This window comes from Macrosteles quadrilineatus, unplaced genomic scaffold, assembly GCF_028750875.1.
Source record: "Macrosteles quadrilineatus isolate MER2022 unplaced genomic scaffold, UCM_ALF_1.0 Scaffold_5__1_contigs__length_97177068, whole genome shotgun sequence".
Taxonomy (NCBI): Eukaryota; Metazoa; Arthropoda; class Insecta; order Hemiptera; family Cicadellidae; genus Macrosteles; species Macrosteles quadrilineatus.
In genome coordinates this window covers 7400228-7418891 of record NW_026542598.1, presented here as the reverse complement: position 1 = coordinate 7418891, position 18664 = coordinate 7400228, and the positions used below count along the sequence as shown (strand labels likewise).

Genomic DNA, 18664 nt, shown 5'->3' with positions numbered 1-18664 from the left:
CTTCAAGTCAAATATGTACAAGATAATTACTTAGGTAATAAACACCTCAGATTGCAAAACAAAATCATTTATTTAACTTAATCTATCATAACAACACATTTTCAAGCTATCAAAAAATAAACACTAAAACATATAAAATATATCTAAAATAGGCAAGTACACATTTTAATGCAATTGTTAATCTATAACACTACAGTATATACAACTAAAATCAAGGAACATTAAAACAACTATTGTTGTGTAACTAAACAACCGCATATAACATTTATCGATGTTTAAGATAACATTTGGTTGTTTGTTAAAATTCTGAGACCATCAAAACTCATTTTGTTAAAAACCTACAACATGGTAAATTCTTTAATCATACACATTAGTCAAACCAAACAAATTGATTTGAATGTTTACTAAATCTTACTTTTTAAGACCTCTTAATACTTTTTTTTAACAAAACACGGAGTGAGACATGCACAGAAGAACATATTTAAGTTTGCAGGAGAAACAAAACAATCCTTTCCTGTTGAAGTTTTTTTTACGAACATTGGAAAAACAAATGTTACCTATGCCTTAACTTTCGGAAGGAGGTAAGAGCAATGGGGAAGGGTTGTGTCATTGACTATTTGCGTTTAAACAGAAAAGGACTATCCGTTAATTACTGTGACACATATGTTACATAAAACCATATAGCAAAATTGCATCACAATCAATATTTGTTGTATGACTTGCTGGGTAAAATTATCTTTGTAACCGTTTCACAACTTTTTCTCTTTCTGAAAAAGCAAACAGTAAAAAAAAAACTGTTAATGTTTTTTAATCACGTTTGACAACATTTTACCATAGCTGGTTATAAAAATATTAATAAGCAAACCACAAAAATAAACGTACAAAAATTACTATTCTACTCTATGGCTATATACACATTATTATTTTTGTTAATTTACATGTATTATTCTAATTTTAGTGAGTACAAATACTACAAAATCAAAATCCCAGTTTATATTTCATTCAAATTTCCAACGCTTAAAACCACCTGGTATAAATAATTTATGACTAATAAAAAAAAAAAAAATAATAAACTCATGTCTAATGCAAGCATTACTTTTCTAAAACCTAGAATTCCTAGTAATAAATAAAATGTAATTTGATCATTAAGTAATATTACAAATTATAGATGACTAGGTATGAGGTAATGCTATATTTTCACAAACAATTAATAATGTTAATTTCCACAGTTAAAATATACAATTAAAAAGATTTTACAGCTCAACTGACTAGATTGAGTATCATTTAAGTAATGCTACGTTAATATCAACGAGGCAAAGTTTTGACTCTTCACAGATAAATAAATAAATGTGGTTTTCAAAGATACTTAATTGGCAAGTTAAGGTACAAACAAAATCCAAGTTTCAACAACTTTACAGAAAATAACACCAGACATAAGATTGACAGTGTCAAATGATATTCAACCATTTTTTTCAGACTAGCAAAGATTTTAAATCCTAAACCATTAACAAAGTAAATTGGTTATTATCTCCAAGAACCCTGAAGTCATTTGGTACCCTTCGTAAGACTTCAACCTTCCAACTTCTTCGACTCAACACACCATGTTATACAGTTAAAAGTAACAGAACTAAAGATAGTACAATGGTAATGATTGCTCCTTCAACTTTAAGCTTAAAAAGACATTCCTATACCGATACACCTAAACAACTTGACTAAACATTTTTGACTACGGTACTTTATACTGTTACATTAGACATCTAGGTAGTGATGTGTGTGTATGTAAGTGTTCATGTTTGTTTACCAATCAATTGGACTAGTCAGTGACATTGGGATTGGTGTAGCTGAACCCTTGGAACTGCGTTTGATCCATCGATTGCAGAATGGAAGGATCGATCGGCGTAAGACAAGCTCGCTCGGCCGTGAAGTGTTTGTCAAAATAGTGAACGTCCAATGGGTGCTTCTGAAAACAAGGTAGGAATTACTTGTTAAAATTATGATTTGGCTGGTAATTGATCACCAGTTCACCAGTTAGCTTAATATGAATTACAACATATCCTGTACTCTGATGATTAAGGGAATTCCAAAGTGGTAATGGTGAGTAAGTTTTCACAATAAAGGAGAATGCTTTTGCTCGTATGTGAGCACAATGTCAATGGTCATTAATAAAATATTCCTAAACCGTTAAGGTTAGCATAGAGGAGGAATGCCAGATCACAATGTGATACGGCATTACATAGTAGTAGCTTTTTGATGGTTCGAAACTGGAGACAGGTGTCCCTGATTATTGGGCTTTAAATTAATGATCCTGGCTAATAAAACAAAGCTACACAGATACAAAATACGCACCTCGCTGGCATTCCCATCTCAATGATTGATAATTAATGATTATGATGTTACTGAAATCAATTACAGAGTATTTTCTGTCAAAATTGAGATGGAATCGACACACAATATATCAAGGTGCACTTACAACATTAGGCTTGAAGGGAGGCACAAGTTCCCTGCGCTCGAGTCTATCCCAGTCCAAGCCGTTGAAGAACGGATGAGCCATCACCTCCAGAGCTCCGTTCTCACAAGACCCTAGTCTCTTGCTGGCCTCCTTCTCTAGCAACTGATGAACAAACAAGTTCTGGTCAGAAATTACACTCAGGGTGTCTAGTTTATTTCCATTTTTAAATTTAAGACTAATTCCAGACTAGTTTTTTCAACAATTAGTGATGTGTTGATGCAAAAATTTATCAATTCTCGATACTGAGACCTGAAAAAATCTATTCTCAATTCTTGATACCGATAAATTATTTTTATAATTTTACCAAATGTTTGAAATAATTTGGTTAAACTACACCAACCCCTGTCTTTATGATATTAAGTCTTTTTAAGATAATGGGATGTTTTTAACTTTTAAATTAAGAAAATAATAATGCAGCAATGAAAAAATCTAACTAGCCAATTTGGGTTTAAACTACTAGACACCCTGTACACTACACATTAAGATACACAACAATTTTTTAAAAGGGATTTGAATTTGCTAAAAAGGTTTATTGAATAATTATTCATAACAATTTTTGAATTATATATACAACTAGCAGAGTACCGTTCTTTCGTACGGGGTTGGCATGCTAACCGCAGCACTGCTGTCTGTCTAAATTAAATTCTTTTTGTCCATGATTATACTTTATAACAACAAGTTGATTTTACATACAGTAGTAGCAAGAACAGTGTTTGGACCTTTTAAAAAATGTAATTGGTGCATGAAAAATGGAAATAATAATAAACAAGTCTTATACATGGTGACACAAAGGAACCGGACGTTTTTTAAACAGCTGTCCCATTGTTGTCGCACGTTGTAGGAAGATTGAGGTTATGTCATTACCTTCAGTGAGGCTTGCCATTTTTGTTGAAATGGCTTAGTGGACCCTAGACCATCGCGTTTTCGCATACGAAACTTCGGTCCAAAATGGTGAATCCATCGTCAAAACCCAGTGGGAATTTAGTCGACATTTTAATATTGAACGCCATGGAACGGTTTCAAGCCGAAATACGCTAAATGGTGGGTTTCAGGGTTCCGAACAACTGGAAATTTAACAAGAAAGAAACCACCAGGCTTCTAGAACTTCAAGAACACACGAAAACGTCGCCAGAGTGAGAGCTGTATTGAATGAATGTTTCCTAACAAGGTGATTTCTCTCTTTGGTGACATACCGTGGCCGCCAAGGTCACCTGACTTGTCCTTTAGTGATTACTTCCTTTCGGGGTTTCTTAAGGATCGTTTTTATACTCACTAACCACGCACTCTAGAGGATTTGAAGTTGGGAATCACAGAAGATATCAATGGCATTGAGCAAGACCTCCTGACCGGAGTTACAGATGATTTTCAGACCAGAATGAACATTTGTAGAGAAGTACATGGCCACCATATGCATGACGTCATTTTCAAAAAATGACTGTTTTGTAACAAATGGCAAATGTTTACCTCACTATGTACAGTATTAAAACCATTTTATTCCATTTAACTACTGCGTACTACTTATTTAAAAAACGTCCGGTTCCTTTGTGTCACCCTGTATTATAGCTATAGGCCTAACAATTTTTTTAACTTTATTTCTTATTTCACTGGTGGTATTTCATAATCAATAATTTCAAGACAGGAATCTCTCTACATTATAGTGATCTTAAAGCTGTTTGCAAGATTAGTGCAATCAACATTTTATGACGTTTCAATGACTTGACTATGCAAGATATAATCAAGATTTTACTACAAACACAGGAGATGCTCCTAATTTGAAGGCAAACACTGGAGATTTTAATGTTGGTAAAACCGATCATATGCTGTACACTGCCCAATCACTGATAAACGATACTAGGACAATAACAGTAAGCCACAAACCTGCATTAGAATGCGCTTAGCCTCCAGTGTGATGAAGCGAGGGTAGTGCGGCTGACGGTTGCAGATACACCAGAACAAGTCATCCTCGTCACACCCACTGAAGGGACTCTCTCCCACCAACATCTCATACATCAGGATACCAAACGACCACCAGTCCACACACTGGTTGTACTTCAGTCCCTTCAAGATCTGGTGACAAACATCACAATGAGAATGTTATGTCGAGCTGAAAGGTTTAGAGTTACTGTAGTCCCTGGGCAGGGTCTGAACGAGAAGGCTGGGATTTTAAACAGCTGTTGCTTGGGGACTTTTATTATTGTCTACGCTAGTGGCCTTTTTCAGAGGTGATGTAACAGAGACTGTTCGTGTTATTCAAACGCTTTTTGGGAAAGCGGTCCAAACCCAATATGTTTTGTGGGTGTGCCGGGAATCGAACCCGTCCGCACCAAAGTTAGAGACGCTAACCACTAGACTAACACACCCATTGACGATAGAAGATAATTAAGCGATTTAATAGTCAAATTGAGGAGTACCTTAAGTTCTGGTTGTCTTCAATATTATTGAGCATATAACTGGCAAAATCTGTATGCTTAGGGTGATTATTGGTAGGTCTCAATATTTTACAAGAACATCACAAAGTGTCGATTTAGGTATGTTTAACTGCAGACTTTGTCGGGCAATCAATTTTTTCAGGCCTCTGATGCAGGTTTGTCAGATTTCATCGACTTTGTCATCACTTGTTTTTGGCTGGCCAGGTAAATGTACTTCCAAAATCTTCCTGTGTCACAAAACTGGTTAAACCAGCAACAAATTTATTTATCATCGGGTGAATTTTGCCCTCAATACAAAACTCAAAACTGACGCTGCAAACTGACAATCAATTTAAACTCCACAAACCACAGAACACAGTGACGCTTCTGATGTGCTGTATCGTAACTCTTAACTGGCGACTGGCGTCAGGTGTGTGAGTCACAACTGCGGCCTGCCACTGTGTACCTGTTTTGCGCATGTCAAGGTCCACATTTCCTCCCTTTACATCGGAAAACAAAACTTAGCTATTTTAACTCCAATTAAATCATTTATATAGTTTATTAGTTATCTTGGACAGACCCTAAGAAATGACCATTTCAAATCATAGCATTCTTTTTTGGATATCCTGCATTCATTTTGAGTCCCCTGAGCAATATCGTATACCTGTATAAACTTCTTAAAACGTTTTTGAGGAAGATCAAAGGTGTCAAGAGTCAATTTTTCAAATTATAATTACATACTGTTGGTTTTTACACCATATGATTAATAACAATTTAAAAACTAAGAATCTAAACTTCCGTACCTCAGGTGCCATATAGTCAGGTGTGCCACAAAACGTGTCGGCCGTCCTGTCCAGGTATATTTGCAGCTTACACATGCCAAAGTCTGCAATCCTCACGTGGCCATCAAAGTCCAACAGGATGTTGTCCAGCTTCAGGTCTCTGGAAATGGCATTGCTCAGTCAAAGTGAAAAGTTGTAAGTATATTGTCAACGTTTAAAAGTCCTTAAAATGTCATATTTATTCTCAAGGTTGCTTGGTACGTGTTGAACGGTTGACACTTTGGATCTGACGCAGCCAGAGTACTGCCTAACATGAAATAGTAAAACACCATATTTTGCAAACACTAAGTATGGTTCAAACATTGTAAAATGTCCAGACATACTCTGGTGTGTAAAAAATGTGCTTAGTTTTATAACCCATACAATGCTGAGCTGTTGGATCTTACGCAACAGGTAACACAAGTTCGCAAGGTTCTGGTGACTTGTTAGAATCAGGACAAAGCTGAGCACCACACAACAAAGGTCCTCAAGTTTATTACCTGTAAACGATTCCTTTCTTGTGTAGAAACTTGAGACCAGAAACTATTTCTGCTGCATAAAATCTGGCTCTGCCTTCATCAAACCTCCCTTGCTGTTGGATATGGAACATGAGATCACCTCCGTTGAGGTACTCCATGACAAAGAACAGGTGCGACTGTAAATCATATGGATTTATAACATGAATACCAAACATGTTCTGACAGTAAACAAGAAAACATGCAGCTACTTTGTAGTTATAATGCACTTTTGACTTTTACTAAACAGAAGCTTGCCGATTCGATTCTGAGAATGGGAGGCTTTGTTTTGGTAAACTGTCTCTAAGGTGAATTTCAACATTGGTGTTAATTAATTTTAGGACCAAACTGCTTGATATCCGATAAGCTCTACGGACAAAATAACATTATTATTTCCCTTGAACCAGCTGGTATAAGTCCCAATGGGTAAATGGGAATGATCTAATGATGTGTTTTGAACTCTACAAGTTATTGATCTACTAAAAATCTCCTTTTACATTGATCTAACTGGACATTGATTGTTTTAGAACATTGGTCATCTAAACCTGCAACTTCCTATAATGCTATAGACGTTAAATCTATAGTATGAATCAAATACGTTTAACTGATAGGTTTTGACCAGTCTTCAAGTCCAATCAAAACGACTCTCATAAGTATTTTCAGTAGAAGTGTACAGGTTTTAATAGTGCAAGAAAACATCTTTTATTCTTACAAACATAAAAAGTGACATTCATCTGGACTAGGCCTATTAAGAAAAACAACAAAAGGGTTCAATCGTACTTTTAATTGACAGTGGATGGACCTGTACTACACTATACTATTTCTTAATTGAAGGATTAAAATTTGACCCACTTGTCATTAATCATTGGACTTTTCAATAAATGAGTCTTACTATATTTAGCGTTAAGGATCAGCATCCTATAAAGTTGATATAAATCAATCAACTCATAAACTAAACACTGAACACCTAAACTTGAACTGATCTTTAGTAAGGTCCTGACCTCAGTCTGGAAAGTGCAGAAGAGATGGCAGAGGTAAGGGTGGTTGGTCCCCAATGCCAAGACTTTGCGCTCAATCAAAGTGCACTCAACATCATCATCTTCCAACACCACGTCTTTCTTGAGGCACTTCACAGCGTAGTAATACTGAGTGCCGCGAAGCTCTGCGAGCAATACCTGCCAGAAAACAGCATCAAGTTCAGTAATCTAGTACCGGGGGACCAAGCCTTGCTCAGTTAATTGGGTGAATTGTTTGATTGGGTTTAATCGCTGAAAAAATATCGTACACAAACACATTTTATAATTTACGAAAAACATTTTTATTACAAACCATAGACATTTGATCGTTGAAATAAGAAACAACTCTGTAATGTTGTACTCTGTAAAAGTATGCAATTTTAAAAAGTGTTTTTTTAAAAAAGATACACTTTTTATCTTTACTAAGTTTAAGTGCTACTTGAATATAATGTTTCTCTCCTATAGTCATTGAAACCCATTGTTCGACTTTTACACTCACCGATGACAGCAGATAAAAATATCATACAGTATAAACAAAATCATATTAGTTTCAATTGCTTGTCACAACGATTTTCACTTTTGCGCTACTACTTCTAAAGAAATTGAGATCCTGTCTCTTTTTTCATTGGGATTTAGCATACTGTGATAGTTTTATGGCAACTAAACCCCCAGATGTAGTTGATTTACTTGGAATATTGTTATGATAAAATCTATTACCGCCAATTAATTCCTCATCAGTGTAGTGCTAAGACTTTTAGTTACCAAATCAGTTTTTTTTTCAGTAACATTCACATTCCCTGCAATAGGCCTCAGGGTCCACCAATAGATTTGTTGGCTCCAAAATTATCTTTTCCTAAAATTGCAACCATATTCTTCCCCTAATTTTTAAATACAATTACTTAGAACATCCACAAACAATCAAATCTTTAGTGTAGTCTTTGCTCAATTGATACAACCAAATGATGTACCAACAACACACACATGTTGTATGCTGTACTGTATTTTGTAATTTAATATTTTAAACATTAGTAATTTATTATATTATAATTTATTTATTAGTATACTGTGGATAGCTTGTTATAAACACAAGCTACAAGTGTTTTGTTTACATTTTCCTAGTTATTTTATTCAACCAACATAGTTACTTGGCAAGGGTAAAAGGCCAATGATAAATTTTTACATTTTCAAACAAGTTGTTTAGTGAAATACTTACTAATTTTCCTGAGATAGTGGTTGAGTGAATTCAAGTGAAATATTGTTATGTTATTAATTTAAAATGTAAAGAAGAAAACTACTTACGTTAGATTTTGTGTTTTCATAGTATGTTTAATTAGTATTTGTAATTTTTATAAGATGTTTCGAAGAGCAGAAGATCACACACATACAAGGGGAATAATAGGGCACGCGATGCAAATAATAGGGATTTGGTGATTATAATGATGACAAATAGAAAATTGTAAATTAATTCAAATATATCACGGTTCTTTAAGTCACGAAATGACGCTGGCTGCTACTATGTTCTAAAATTGATTTCTTAGGTATAATAATCTTACCAAATCTTATAAGGCTAATAACTAAACAACAATAAACTGTGTTCGCAGAACAATCATAGGGTAGCTTCAAATTAAAAAAATGCTCTTGATCTAAATCTTGAAGACTTGATCTGTCTGATTTTCTTGGTTCTTTATTAAAATAACAAATCCACAAATTATCAGAGTTTACACTTGACAAAGTCAATCAATAATTATTCACATAAACATTGAGTTTAGTGTTGTGTCAAGACTTAACCTAGTTACAGTAGACTCTCGCTCATCCGGATCGGCCTTGTCCGGACTCCCGGTAGTCCGGATCGATTTTTTTTAGCGGCACAGTACAGTAGAAGTCCAATTATCTGAGCAAAACGGGACCGAGACTACCTCGAATAATGAAAAAAATCGGATAACACGGTGGTAAAAATTATTACCGGTGGAAGTGCATACTGCATAAGCCCGGGCTATTATTACTGTGGACCTGGAACAAAATTCGGCCGTAAAGATTATTACCGGAGGATGTGCATATTCCCGTGCTATCATTACTGTGGACCTGGAACTAAATTGAAAAAACGGCTATATACAGTACTGTGTATTTGCTCGACTCTCGATAGTCCGGATTTTTCGTAATCCGGACCGGACGTCCGCCACATTAGTCCGGATGAGCGAGAGTCTACTGTACGGTCAAACACCAAATATCCAAATAAATTGGTACTGAAACACATTTGGATTATGAAAAAAGGTAAAGATTGGATTTTTAACAAAATATGAGGTGTTTGATATAAAATAGGCTGAGTCGAGTCAAGCTTAAACCATCACGATCACAGAATACATCTGCAAAGATTTCCGGATCAAGAAATTTATGCTTTCACTCGATCGCGGAGGACAACGATGATTCTTTTTTACTGCGAAAGACAATGATCCTGTCTTCACGACAATCATTTTTAAGATTTGGCTGCGATCATTGAAAAAGTTAATGATGTTATAACAGGTTACACACCTTGACGTAAACAATTCCTCAGACGACCTTCTGTTAACTAGTTTCGACTACTATGTAGTCATTTTCAAAACAATAACGTTAAATTTCATTCATTGTATGTCGTCAAATTTCTTAAAAACATTACAACACGGTACTTTTACACATTAACACGGTAGACATTTAACATAAATTTGACAGTGCTGTCTTCCTGATTCCTCTCTGGTAATCTTTTCCGGTCCTTTGTTAGCTAGTAAGAGACGGCACCCTAGTACAAGGGATTCTTTTCGCACTGAGTGCTAAGGTGGTGTGCATCTAGCAGGAAGTTGTGCTTATTTCTTGTGTTGAGTGCAGGTTTTCCATCCTAGTCCTTCAGGGGAAAAACATTGTATGTGCTCTGAGTCTTCTGTGTATACAATGACATACTTGGTTTTTTTTAAGGTAAGCTAGCTTTTATCCCTTTGCTCTAACAATCACAATCCTAGCACAGAGCTTTTCACACAAACATGTAAGACACATCATTCACACTTACTTTCCCAAAGCTGCCTTTTCCGAGCACCTTGAGGAACTGGAAGTCCTCCATAGTGTATTTGCGGAACTTTGGTATGGTGGTGGCCGGTGGAGTGACTCGGCCTGCTCCGGTAGCCCCGCTACCATGACGGTGTGACTCCTCCTCCAGGCTGAGAGCTGCATTGCTATGGCGACGTGTAGGGGAGCCATGATCACGGGACTCGGACGATCCTAACCGGAAACACAATTACTGTTAGGAAGGTTAAATAAAAGAATACCTAAACAGGTGTTTATCTGAGAAGGTAAATGTTTTCCTCATCACATTAACAAAATAAGATGATTGATAGTGTCCAGAAAAATAGCAGTTTTTTATAAAAAATACATAAGTAAGTTTTAAGCGGCAACATGTGAAAAGACAGCTGAAGAGCTGGTGCTAGCATAGAATGAATGCATTTAGATAGTAGAAAGCAAAGTTATTAACAGCGATTCAACATATTTGTAGTGTTATTTATGAATGAAAACTTTGTTTTTAACTGAGAATATTTTAAATCATTAATAATAGAATAATACTTTTAAATAAAACCTAAAATAACTTTTTAATATAAAAAATTAAGTACAACACAGGATTAAGGTTTTTGCCCACGTTCATCAAAGGCTTTAGACGATTACAGTATCATCAAATCTTGTAGTTCACAAAGGGTTAGAGAGCCAAATAATAGTACATTACCCATTAATTTGAAAATTATATTTAAAAAAAGTTAATGTGTAGACCAAACAAGATAAAATCGTAACATTTAATTCTTCCAATGACTGAATTAGAATCTTTAACTTATGGCAAATAAGAAATGCAGTATGTTACTAATCCAAACATTTCACTCTAAAATTACTATGCCACATATATCTTGATACAGGCGATCAGCAGCAAAAAGCAATAGAAAGAGTATGAACAAGTCTTATACATTGTCGTACACTATAGCTATAACATTTATTACTTACTTACACAAAAATAGTTTTTAAAACTTCTAATATAATTGTGTCATTAAAAATTGGTTTACCTGAAGTGTTGTCCAGACTTAAGGCATGTTAGAGCTACAACACAAGACACATGTTAGTCAAACATGAAGGATCAAACATAAATCTTCAAGCCATGCAAGAGTTTAATAACATATAATAAGTACAAACACTCAAATATTTTGAGCTTTTTAGATATTAACACCAATGAGAATTTTAAAAATCTTAATTATTTCAAATAATTGCATATCTGTTTATGTCTATATTGGTTCGTGTTTACATTTTCTTTTTCGTGCTAAATGTTTTGATTTAAAAAATATCCATATATTCATGTCTCATTAAATCATCTCTATTTTAAATTCACAAGAATATTTTCCCTGAGTAATAATTAGGCCTTGTATCCAATAATGACAAAGATTCAAATTTGTGAATTTGTCTGTTTAGAAAAGCTGTTCTATAACATATTGCTATCACGGTACCAATAAAATATTTACTGGATTATATCAAATCTGAAACTAATCTGCTTTAATATTCATGCATCGCAACATGACAAGTCTTGACAACATTAAACTCTGCCTGCAATTCTATTTGCTGAGTGTTGATATAACTAGACATTCCATCCTCATTAGCCAGTATTTAAATCAAAATGGAAGAAGTTGAATTGAACCTTGAGCTACTGACAGATCGAACTCGTGTAAATTATTGATTTCTGTTGAGTCTGCAGACTTTTTAACCGAGTCAAACTGATAGAAAAACTCATTGTAAGCTATCATTATCATATGTAAGTCACATAAATTATTTCAGTAAAAAACTTACGCTCGAAAAAATTATTTTATACGCCTACATAATCTATAATTACTCCATTCTTTTTAGTTTTTACAATTTGGTTTACAATTTGTTTCTTGTTATTTCAGTCATTTAAAACCTCATTTAACCAAATAAAACGACCTAATCAAGAAAATAACTTAACCTCTAGTTGTATAACCTAAGAGTAAAGCACAAATCATAAAATTAATCCTAAAATAATAGAAACAATATTTCGTCGACAATAGCGATCAGCGTCACCGGACATGAACTAGACATGAAAAACAAGCTTCAAAATTTACAAAGTGATGAGAAGTCTACTTGTGTTGGTTAGTCTATGATATAGACGCTACTACAGCATCCAAAAGTAAATTTGATTAGATACCCATGGATATCTAATCAAATTGATAGACTTATCATTTATATGAACCAGCTGTTAAATATTTATTCAAGAAGAAAATGTTAGAATAAATTGACATCAAGTTGTCCTTACAGTTTGGTAATTTTTAAATGATAGTGTATACAACAGAAATGAGGAAATTGAGAGCACTACAATCTGTTGAATGATCAATTCAGCTATCATCATTTTTATTCTAAAACTAGCAAAATATGAATGGAATGCCTAACTCTCTTATGAATAACTTGCAGAATGTTTCAAACTCTTTTAATGACGTTAGAAACACATGTTGCACAATAAAATAAAGCACTAGCTGTAAAGCAAGTGGAACAAGATGCTGAGATATCTACAAAAGAATAAATAGAATGGCTTGAAAATGAAATTGGAGGAATAGGCAAGCATGTTTCTTGAAAACCTTTTTTCTCAGTTCGTGTTCATCGTAGGGAGAATCTACGCATACTGTTAGAAAGATATTTTCCTTTAGATGTACAAAATCCCTTTATCCATTTAAAATAGGCTCAAAATAAGCAAAAAAATTGATTACATTTTTTTTTATCAACATGGACCTTATGGGTTGCCATGGTGGTGAAGAAATGACAATTAAATATGAACAGAAAATCAAAACAAATTGAAGAAATTTCAATCATATGTTTTATTTAGGCCTACAGCGTGGGGTGAAAATAAAGGAGTCTGCACATTACATATTTTTGATATCTAGTATTAATTATTAAGCTTCATATGCTTAGTACGTTTTAAAAACAAATAGGCTCTTATCAATTCTATCTAACTAAAACGTTATAAAAGTTTGCCAAACGCAGATAACACACCGACACTGTCAATTACAGCATTGTAAATGGTCCAAAACATCTCCGTTATTTCCATCGCCATGGATTGTTTCCATGTAATAAGTGACCGCAAGATCAAATTTATCTGAACTGAAAGCGGCGTCAGTGGAGTACGACACATCGTTCGTGGTAAGAATTTGGCAAAGACACAACGATACAGACAATCGCTGTTGTCTTGTAAATTGTCAACAGTCTGTCGGGCCACATATGTTGTTGGGAAAATGTAAACTTACGATGTTTACAGCGATAAACATCAGGCCTACAGGGTCGGTCAGCTTATACAAATAGTTGAAAATATATTCCTACAAGCACATTATAAAGCAACATCAAGGGATAGACATATGTAACAGGTTTTATAAATAGTAAAAGAATAAACGCAATTTATTCAAGAAGGCAAGGCTAAACAACGTCAAATGGCCTTTCACTCATTGACATAGCTTTGAATTTCATCAAGAAAATTGAGTTGTGTATTTTCTTTAACTAGTTGTATTGGTGAGATTCGATGTTATGGTGTTTTAAATGTAGAAAAACATCCATGAACAAAAGAGGTATGTTGTGATGTTATGTGTGGCATATGAGAAATACATAAAGGTTTACTATGTAAGGCCTAAGTTTACATTTTTAGCCCTTTTTCTCAAATTCCAGCATTTCCCAAATTGAGCACCCTTCTAGTCAACATCATAACAAGTTTGTGGGGTTGTACACTGTACAAAGAGGTAGACGAAAAAAACTCTTTTGTTTTACAAGCCCTCCACGTTTTAATTTATGTTATTTAAATGACAGAAACTTTCTTCAGTGCTTACTAGCACAAAGAGGGCGTTATTCGACAATGTTATTCTGGCAGGGACGCCCACGCCAACAACCTGCCAGGTCCGGAATACCAGGGAGTCACACGCCAAAACCTAGGCAGTGCGGCTGAGAATATCATGACACTCATATCTTATTGGCATAACTCAGTACTTCTGCGGCTAACCTGCATACTCGGAATATGTATGAGGTAAAATAGGTATTGCTTACTACAAACATTCTAAGAGTTGTGAAAGGATTTTGTGATCAACAGAAAATAACGAGACTTGTTGTTATTTCAGTATACCAACTCGTCTGTTACGTAAAATTTAATTGTTTCTGTAAAGGCTTGCTAAATAAAGACCTTTTTATTTATTATCTATTTATAACAGAGCCTAGGTCAGATGATCTAAAACGTCTCTTTGATTATTTTTCCTTACTATTTTCCCATGGTAACTTTTAACTGCTAATACAACTACCAGCGCAGACATTATTCTATATTATTACAGGATCAAGTAAAGTAATCCAAGTCTATAGATTTCGATAAAAGGTTAATCCAACCAGTATTAAACCAGTATTCAGAATGGATATACTGTACCAATATATATTTTTGACTGAGACAGAAGTGTTTAATCCATGTCGTTCAAGAGAGTGTCTACTCTAAGTAAATTTTAGCTTTTGTTTCCTGCATTGTACGAGATCAAGTGTAAGGCTATGATGACTACAACAAGTAGAAATTCAACAAGTACTCATATATTGAAGCAAAAAAAGTCCAGGAAGGTCTTGTTGACTGAAACCATTTTAGACTATTGAACGAATTGTTTTAATCTTAAATTATTAAAGAATTGTCAACATTTATAGTAATAGCATTTCTTTTAGAATAGTTGGACATTTTTATAACATGTTTGTTATGCCTGAAGCCTTAATTTGGGTTTACCTGAAAAATAGTATACATTTTTAACAATGGCAAGGAGAATTATAAAGGCAAACTCAATTTCCTGTACTCTTATTGGTGTTTTTTCATACAAAACATCTTGGAATTATAATATTTAAAAATTTGCAAATAAACAAACAATATACTGCCATACATAAATAAAAGCTGTAACATTTAAAATCATAATGGCTCTTGTTTTTATAAGCACACAACTTCTCTACTGCAATAACTCAATTACAAAATTCTCAACATCCATTGGTTGCCCAACCGTTAAATCTTTTAATAGTAACCTTTGGAAGTTGCAGCCCCGGTCATCGGCCTATCTGTTAACCTTATTCTGGCCTTAGGCCATCAGGCTTTATTTTAAGCCCTGCTTACTGTATTACACTATTATTCTTGGCTAAATAAACAGCCTATCTATTGACAATTGAAGAGGCAGTCGATATTTTTGTGTTTAAACATTTAAAATTAGATCCTTTTAAAGTAAATATTTTTATAAGTATTGGATTAAATTTTAAATAGATTGGACAGCAAGGTTTTGTACTGTATGTGTGCGTGGTTATTTTAATGACAATATTGTTGAACATTCATCAAGAAAACAGAAGATTTAACAATGAGACAACCTGAGCCTTGGAACTATAGTCGTCATACTATTGACAGAGGTAAAAGTAACGGACCCTAATTATTTTGAAGGATTTTTCGTCATTAGGAAACTATGAAAGTTGTGTGAATCCCATAAGTTACAGGTTGACTCCAGTGAACAATCTATTTTCTGCACTGTAATTACAAATCACCAAAAAACCGTGTCTAGTTTTGATAAGCTTAATGACCTTGTTTATACCTTGTTATGAGGCTTATCAGGAACTAATTGCGATTAGTAATGAATGAAACTTGTGGCGGTGAACGCCCCTGTATGCTATCAGATATTTGATCCATGGATAGGTAGCACAAGGATTGGAGCAAGTACGACACACACAGAGTTGTTCCATGTTTTAAAACACTTTTAGAGGCTGGGATCATGGACTCACAGACCACAGTGATACAGGATACAACTATATCCTTCCAATCATGAAAACCAAGAAATGCTTGAGGCGACAACATACAAATAAAAAGCAATATGTACATTGTCTGAATTGTTTGGCTGTTGGTTCAAAGTGTCCATGGCACCAAGGTCAATGCTTGTTATTAATGCAATGCTTTAGCATGGAAAGGTGAAGCCAAGGGGGTGTGTTGCGGTAGCAGCAAAGTGACTTAACCGTCTTCAGGTGCTATATTTCATAGGGGGTGAATTTATTTTTTCGTTCAAAAATTTACCTGAGCAAAGAGTAGGCCAAACAGTTTGTATTTTGATAAATGGGAGAGAATATATATACCTTGCACAGCTTAACTCTGAATAGATTAAAAAAACATTGGGACTCTTTTTGCGTAATCTGTAATGAAAATATTTGTATACATTGCATTGATCCTGAATGAACAGTTTTTGCATCATACTAATTGTACTGACATGTCACCTTTTCATTTCTGAATTTGAGCCATGAATTTGTGTGATGACTAAATTGAATTGGAAAAAGTAACAGGTCCTTAGGTCTACAATAGTGAAGAGCAGTAGTGTCTTCAAGAATGTTCCAACACTCAATACACATCCAGTGGTGACAGAGAGTCTTTGATACATGTTAGAACTGAAAACTGTGATAAAGCATATTTTTAGTTGTGATGTGAAATTATAACCACCTAAAATTCAAGGAGGTATGGCAAGGAAATAGTCAGTTATGGACTAAACTGGGATGAACTTATTTTGGTTTTAACTGAATAAAAGTTTTTGACAATAATAATTTTTCTGAAACTATGGATAAAATGTTTAAACATTAATACAGCTAACACAAAACGAGTAATAGCCAAACCGTGTGACAGTATGAAACAGTGGTCAGAAAGGTTGGTGTCTCATTTCTACGCTGGTGACAAGGTTTATAACTGTATAATAAATTACCTAATATAATCTTTGATGATATGAAATTATAGTATAAAAGCTCATCTAAAATTTATGTTATACCGGTAAGGCGGTAAATGATTTATTTTCTATATTTTTCTATACCGTATAGTTATTTTATTTTCTGGATGGAATTTGTAAAAAAAATTATCATTAGAAAAGAAATTAATTTGAAATCTGAACTGTTTATTTTTAACTAGATAAAATAATATGCTTTGTTACCTTGGAGTGTTTTTAAAAAGTTAAAAGTAAATGGGTTTACTTAAAAAAACCATTGGTTTTGATACAATGCCATGATCTTTGAGCTGGTTAAAGAGGTGCCAGTGTATTTGGAACTGTCTGCCAAAACCAATACACTTCTGAGTGACTTATAAAAATATGATTATAACCTCAATCTACAAGGTTAAAGACATCTATTGATGTTAGGATTACAAATGTGAATACAGAGGAGTAACCTAATCGATAAAAGATAATCTAACAGGGTAGCAAGTTATTTTTGCTCTAAGATAGCCAAATTAGAATACAATCTTCATAATAAAGACCTGAAAGTTTTACCTGGAACCAACTGAAAGTTAAACGTAAGTTAGAGTTACAGTGATTAGTTGTTTAAAAAAATGTTTTCAATGTTTAAAAAACCGTCAAATTGTATAAATAAACTAAGTACATACAACAGCTTAGTAAAACCTATTTGCATAGAAAATTGGTGACGGAAAAAAATTCAAACCAAACAACCAAGCATCAAAGAGTATTTTTTACACCTCATTAAACAAACCTAGTAGGAAATGGTCAAATGATCGACAAAAATAACACTCTTGACAAAACAGAACACATGGAGTGAATATATTCCCTCTACCAGGACAAGTAGAATGTTCTCTGGGTCTTTGCCAGACGTGACAAGAGTCAAAGACCTAAAATACGACAACGTTGCAACTGTTGGATGATGAAAACAGACAATATTTCTCGATTAAACAGCGTTTTGGAGTTAATGAGCCAATTAATGATACTGATCGTAAATATTCTTAATGAGCAGATTTTTAACATACAATGAGTAGGGTAGTACAAAAAAGGGGACAATAGACCACTTATTGTTGTGGTTTCAGCACTTTTGTCTTGTCCAGATTTACACATTGCAAAAACTGAAGACAAAGGTTTTTCAAAGTTGTTTACTATATTTATTAAAATGAAAGATTTTTAGTCCATCAGTCTCATCTTTATTTAGCTAGTCATTTAGTTAGGCTAGTGCTAGATAAATTATGACTTTATTAATTGGACAGCCATGAATGTGATCTTTGAGGTAAGTCCTTTGCCATTCAAAACCAAACAGCCCTTTAAATCGTTCAGCAAAACCAATTAAAATACCTATTTCAAATATGATATCCCTGCAAAATCGTTATTCTTAACACAAATTGTGGTTAAGGGCTTTCACCGGGACTAGGCCGGGACTTTACATAAGTATTTGATTTCAATATGATATAAAAAAATAACAGGTGGATTGGTTAATCTTAAACAACAAAATTGAAAAGATGAATGTTAGTTTTTGAAAATACTTTTTTACATAAATTTTTATTCGCTTACAAAAGTAATAATTAGATTTTAACATTACAACAACAGAAAAG

At 34.0% G+C, this 18664-nt stretch overlaps 1 protein-coding gene across 6 annotated transcripts in view; it reads right to left on the bottom strand.

The window, feature by feature from the left end:
• Nucleotides 1-51: 51 nt before the first annotated feature.
• Nucleotides 52-18664, bottom strand: part of LOC128995361 (putative protein kinase C delta type homolog) — an 88829-nt gene continuing 70216 nt past the window's right edge. For 4 of the 6 annotated variants that reach the window (XM_054420364.1, XM_054420365.1, XM_054420360.1 and 1 more), the window contains 7 exons: nt 10307-10515; nt 7255-7428; nt 6239-6393; nt 5721-5859; nt 4388-4576; nt 2471-2611; nt 52-1960 (listed from right to left, as the gene is read on the bottom strand). In XM_054420364.1, the coding sequence (XP_054276339.1) occupies nt 1814-1960; nt 2471-2611; nt 4388-4576; nt 5721-5859; nt 6239-6393; nt 7255-7428; nt 10307-10515 (1154 nt within the window). In that variant the 3' untranslated portion in view covers nt 52-1813. Of the gene's footprint in view, nt 1961-2470; nt 2612-4387; nt 4577-5720; nt 5860-6238; nt 6394-7254; nt 7429-10306; nt 10516-11339; nt 11374-18664 lie in introns of those variants that run through there. The other 2 variants (XM_054420361.1, XM_054420363.1) reach the window with 2 other exon arrangements.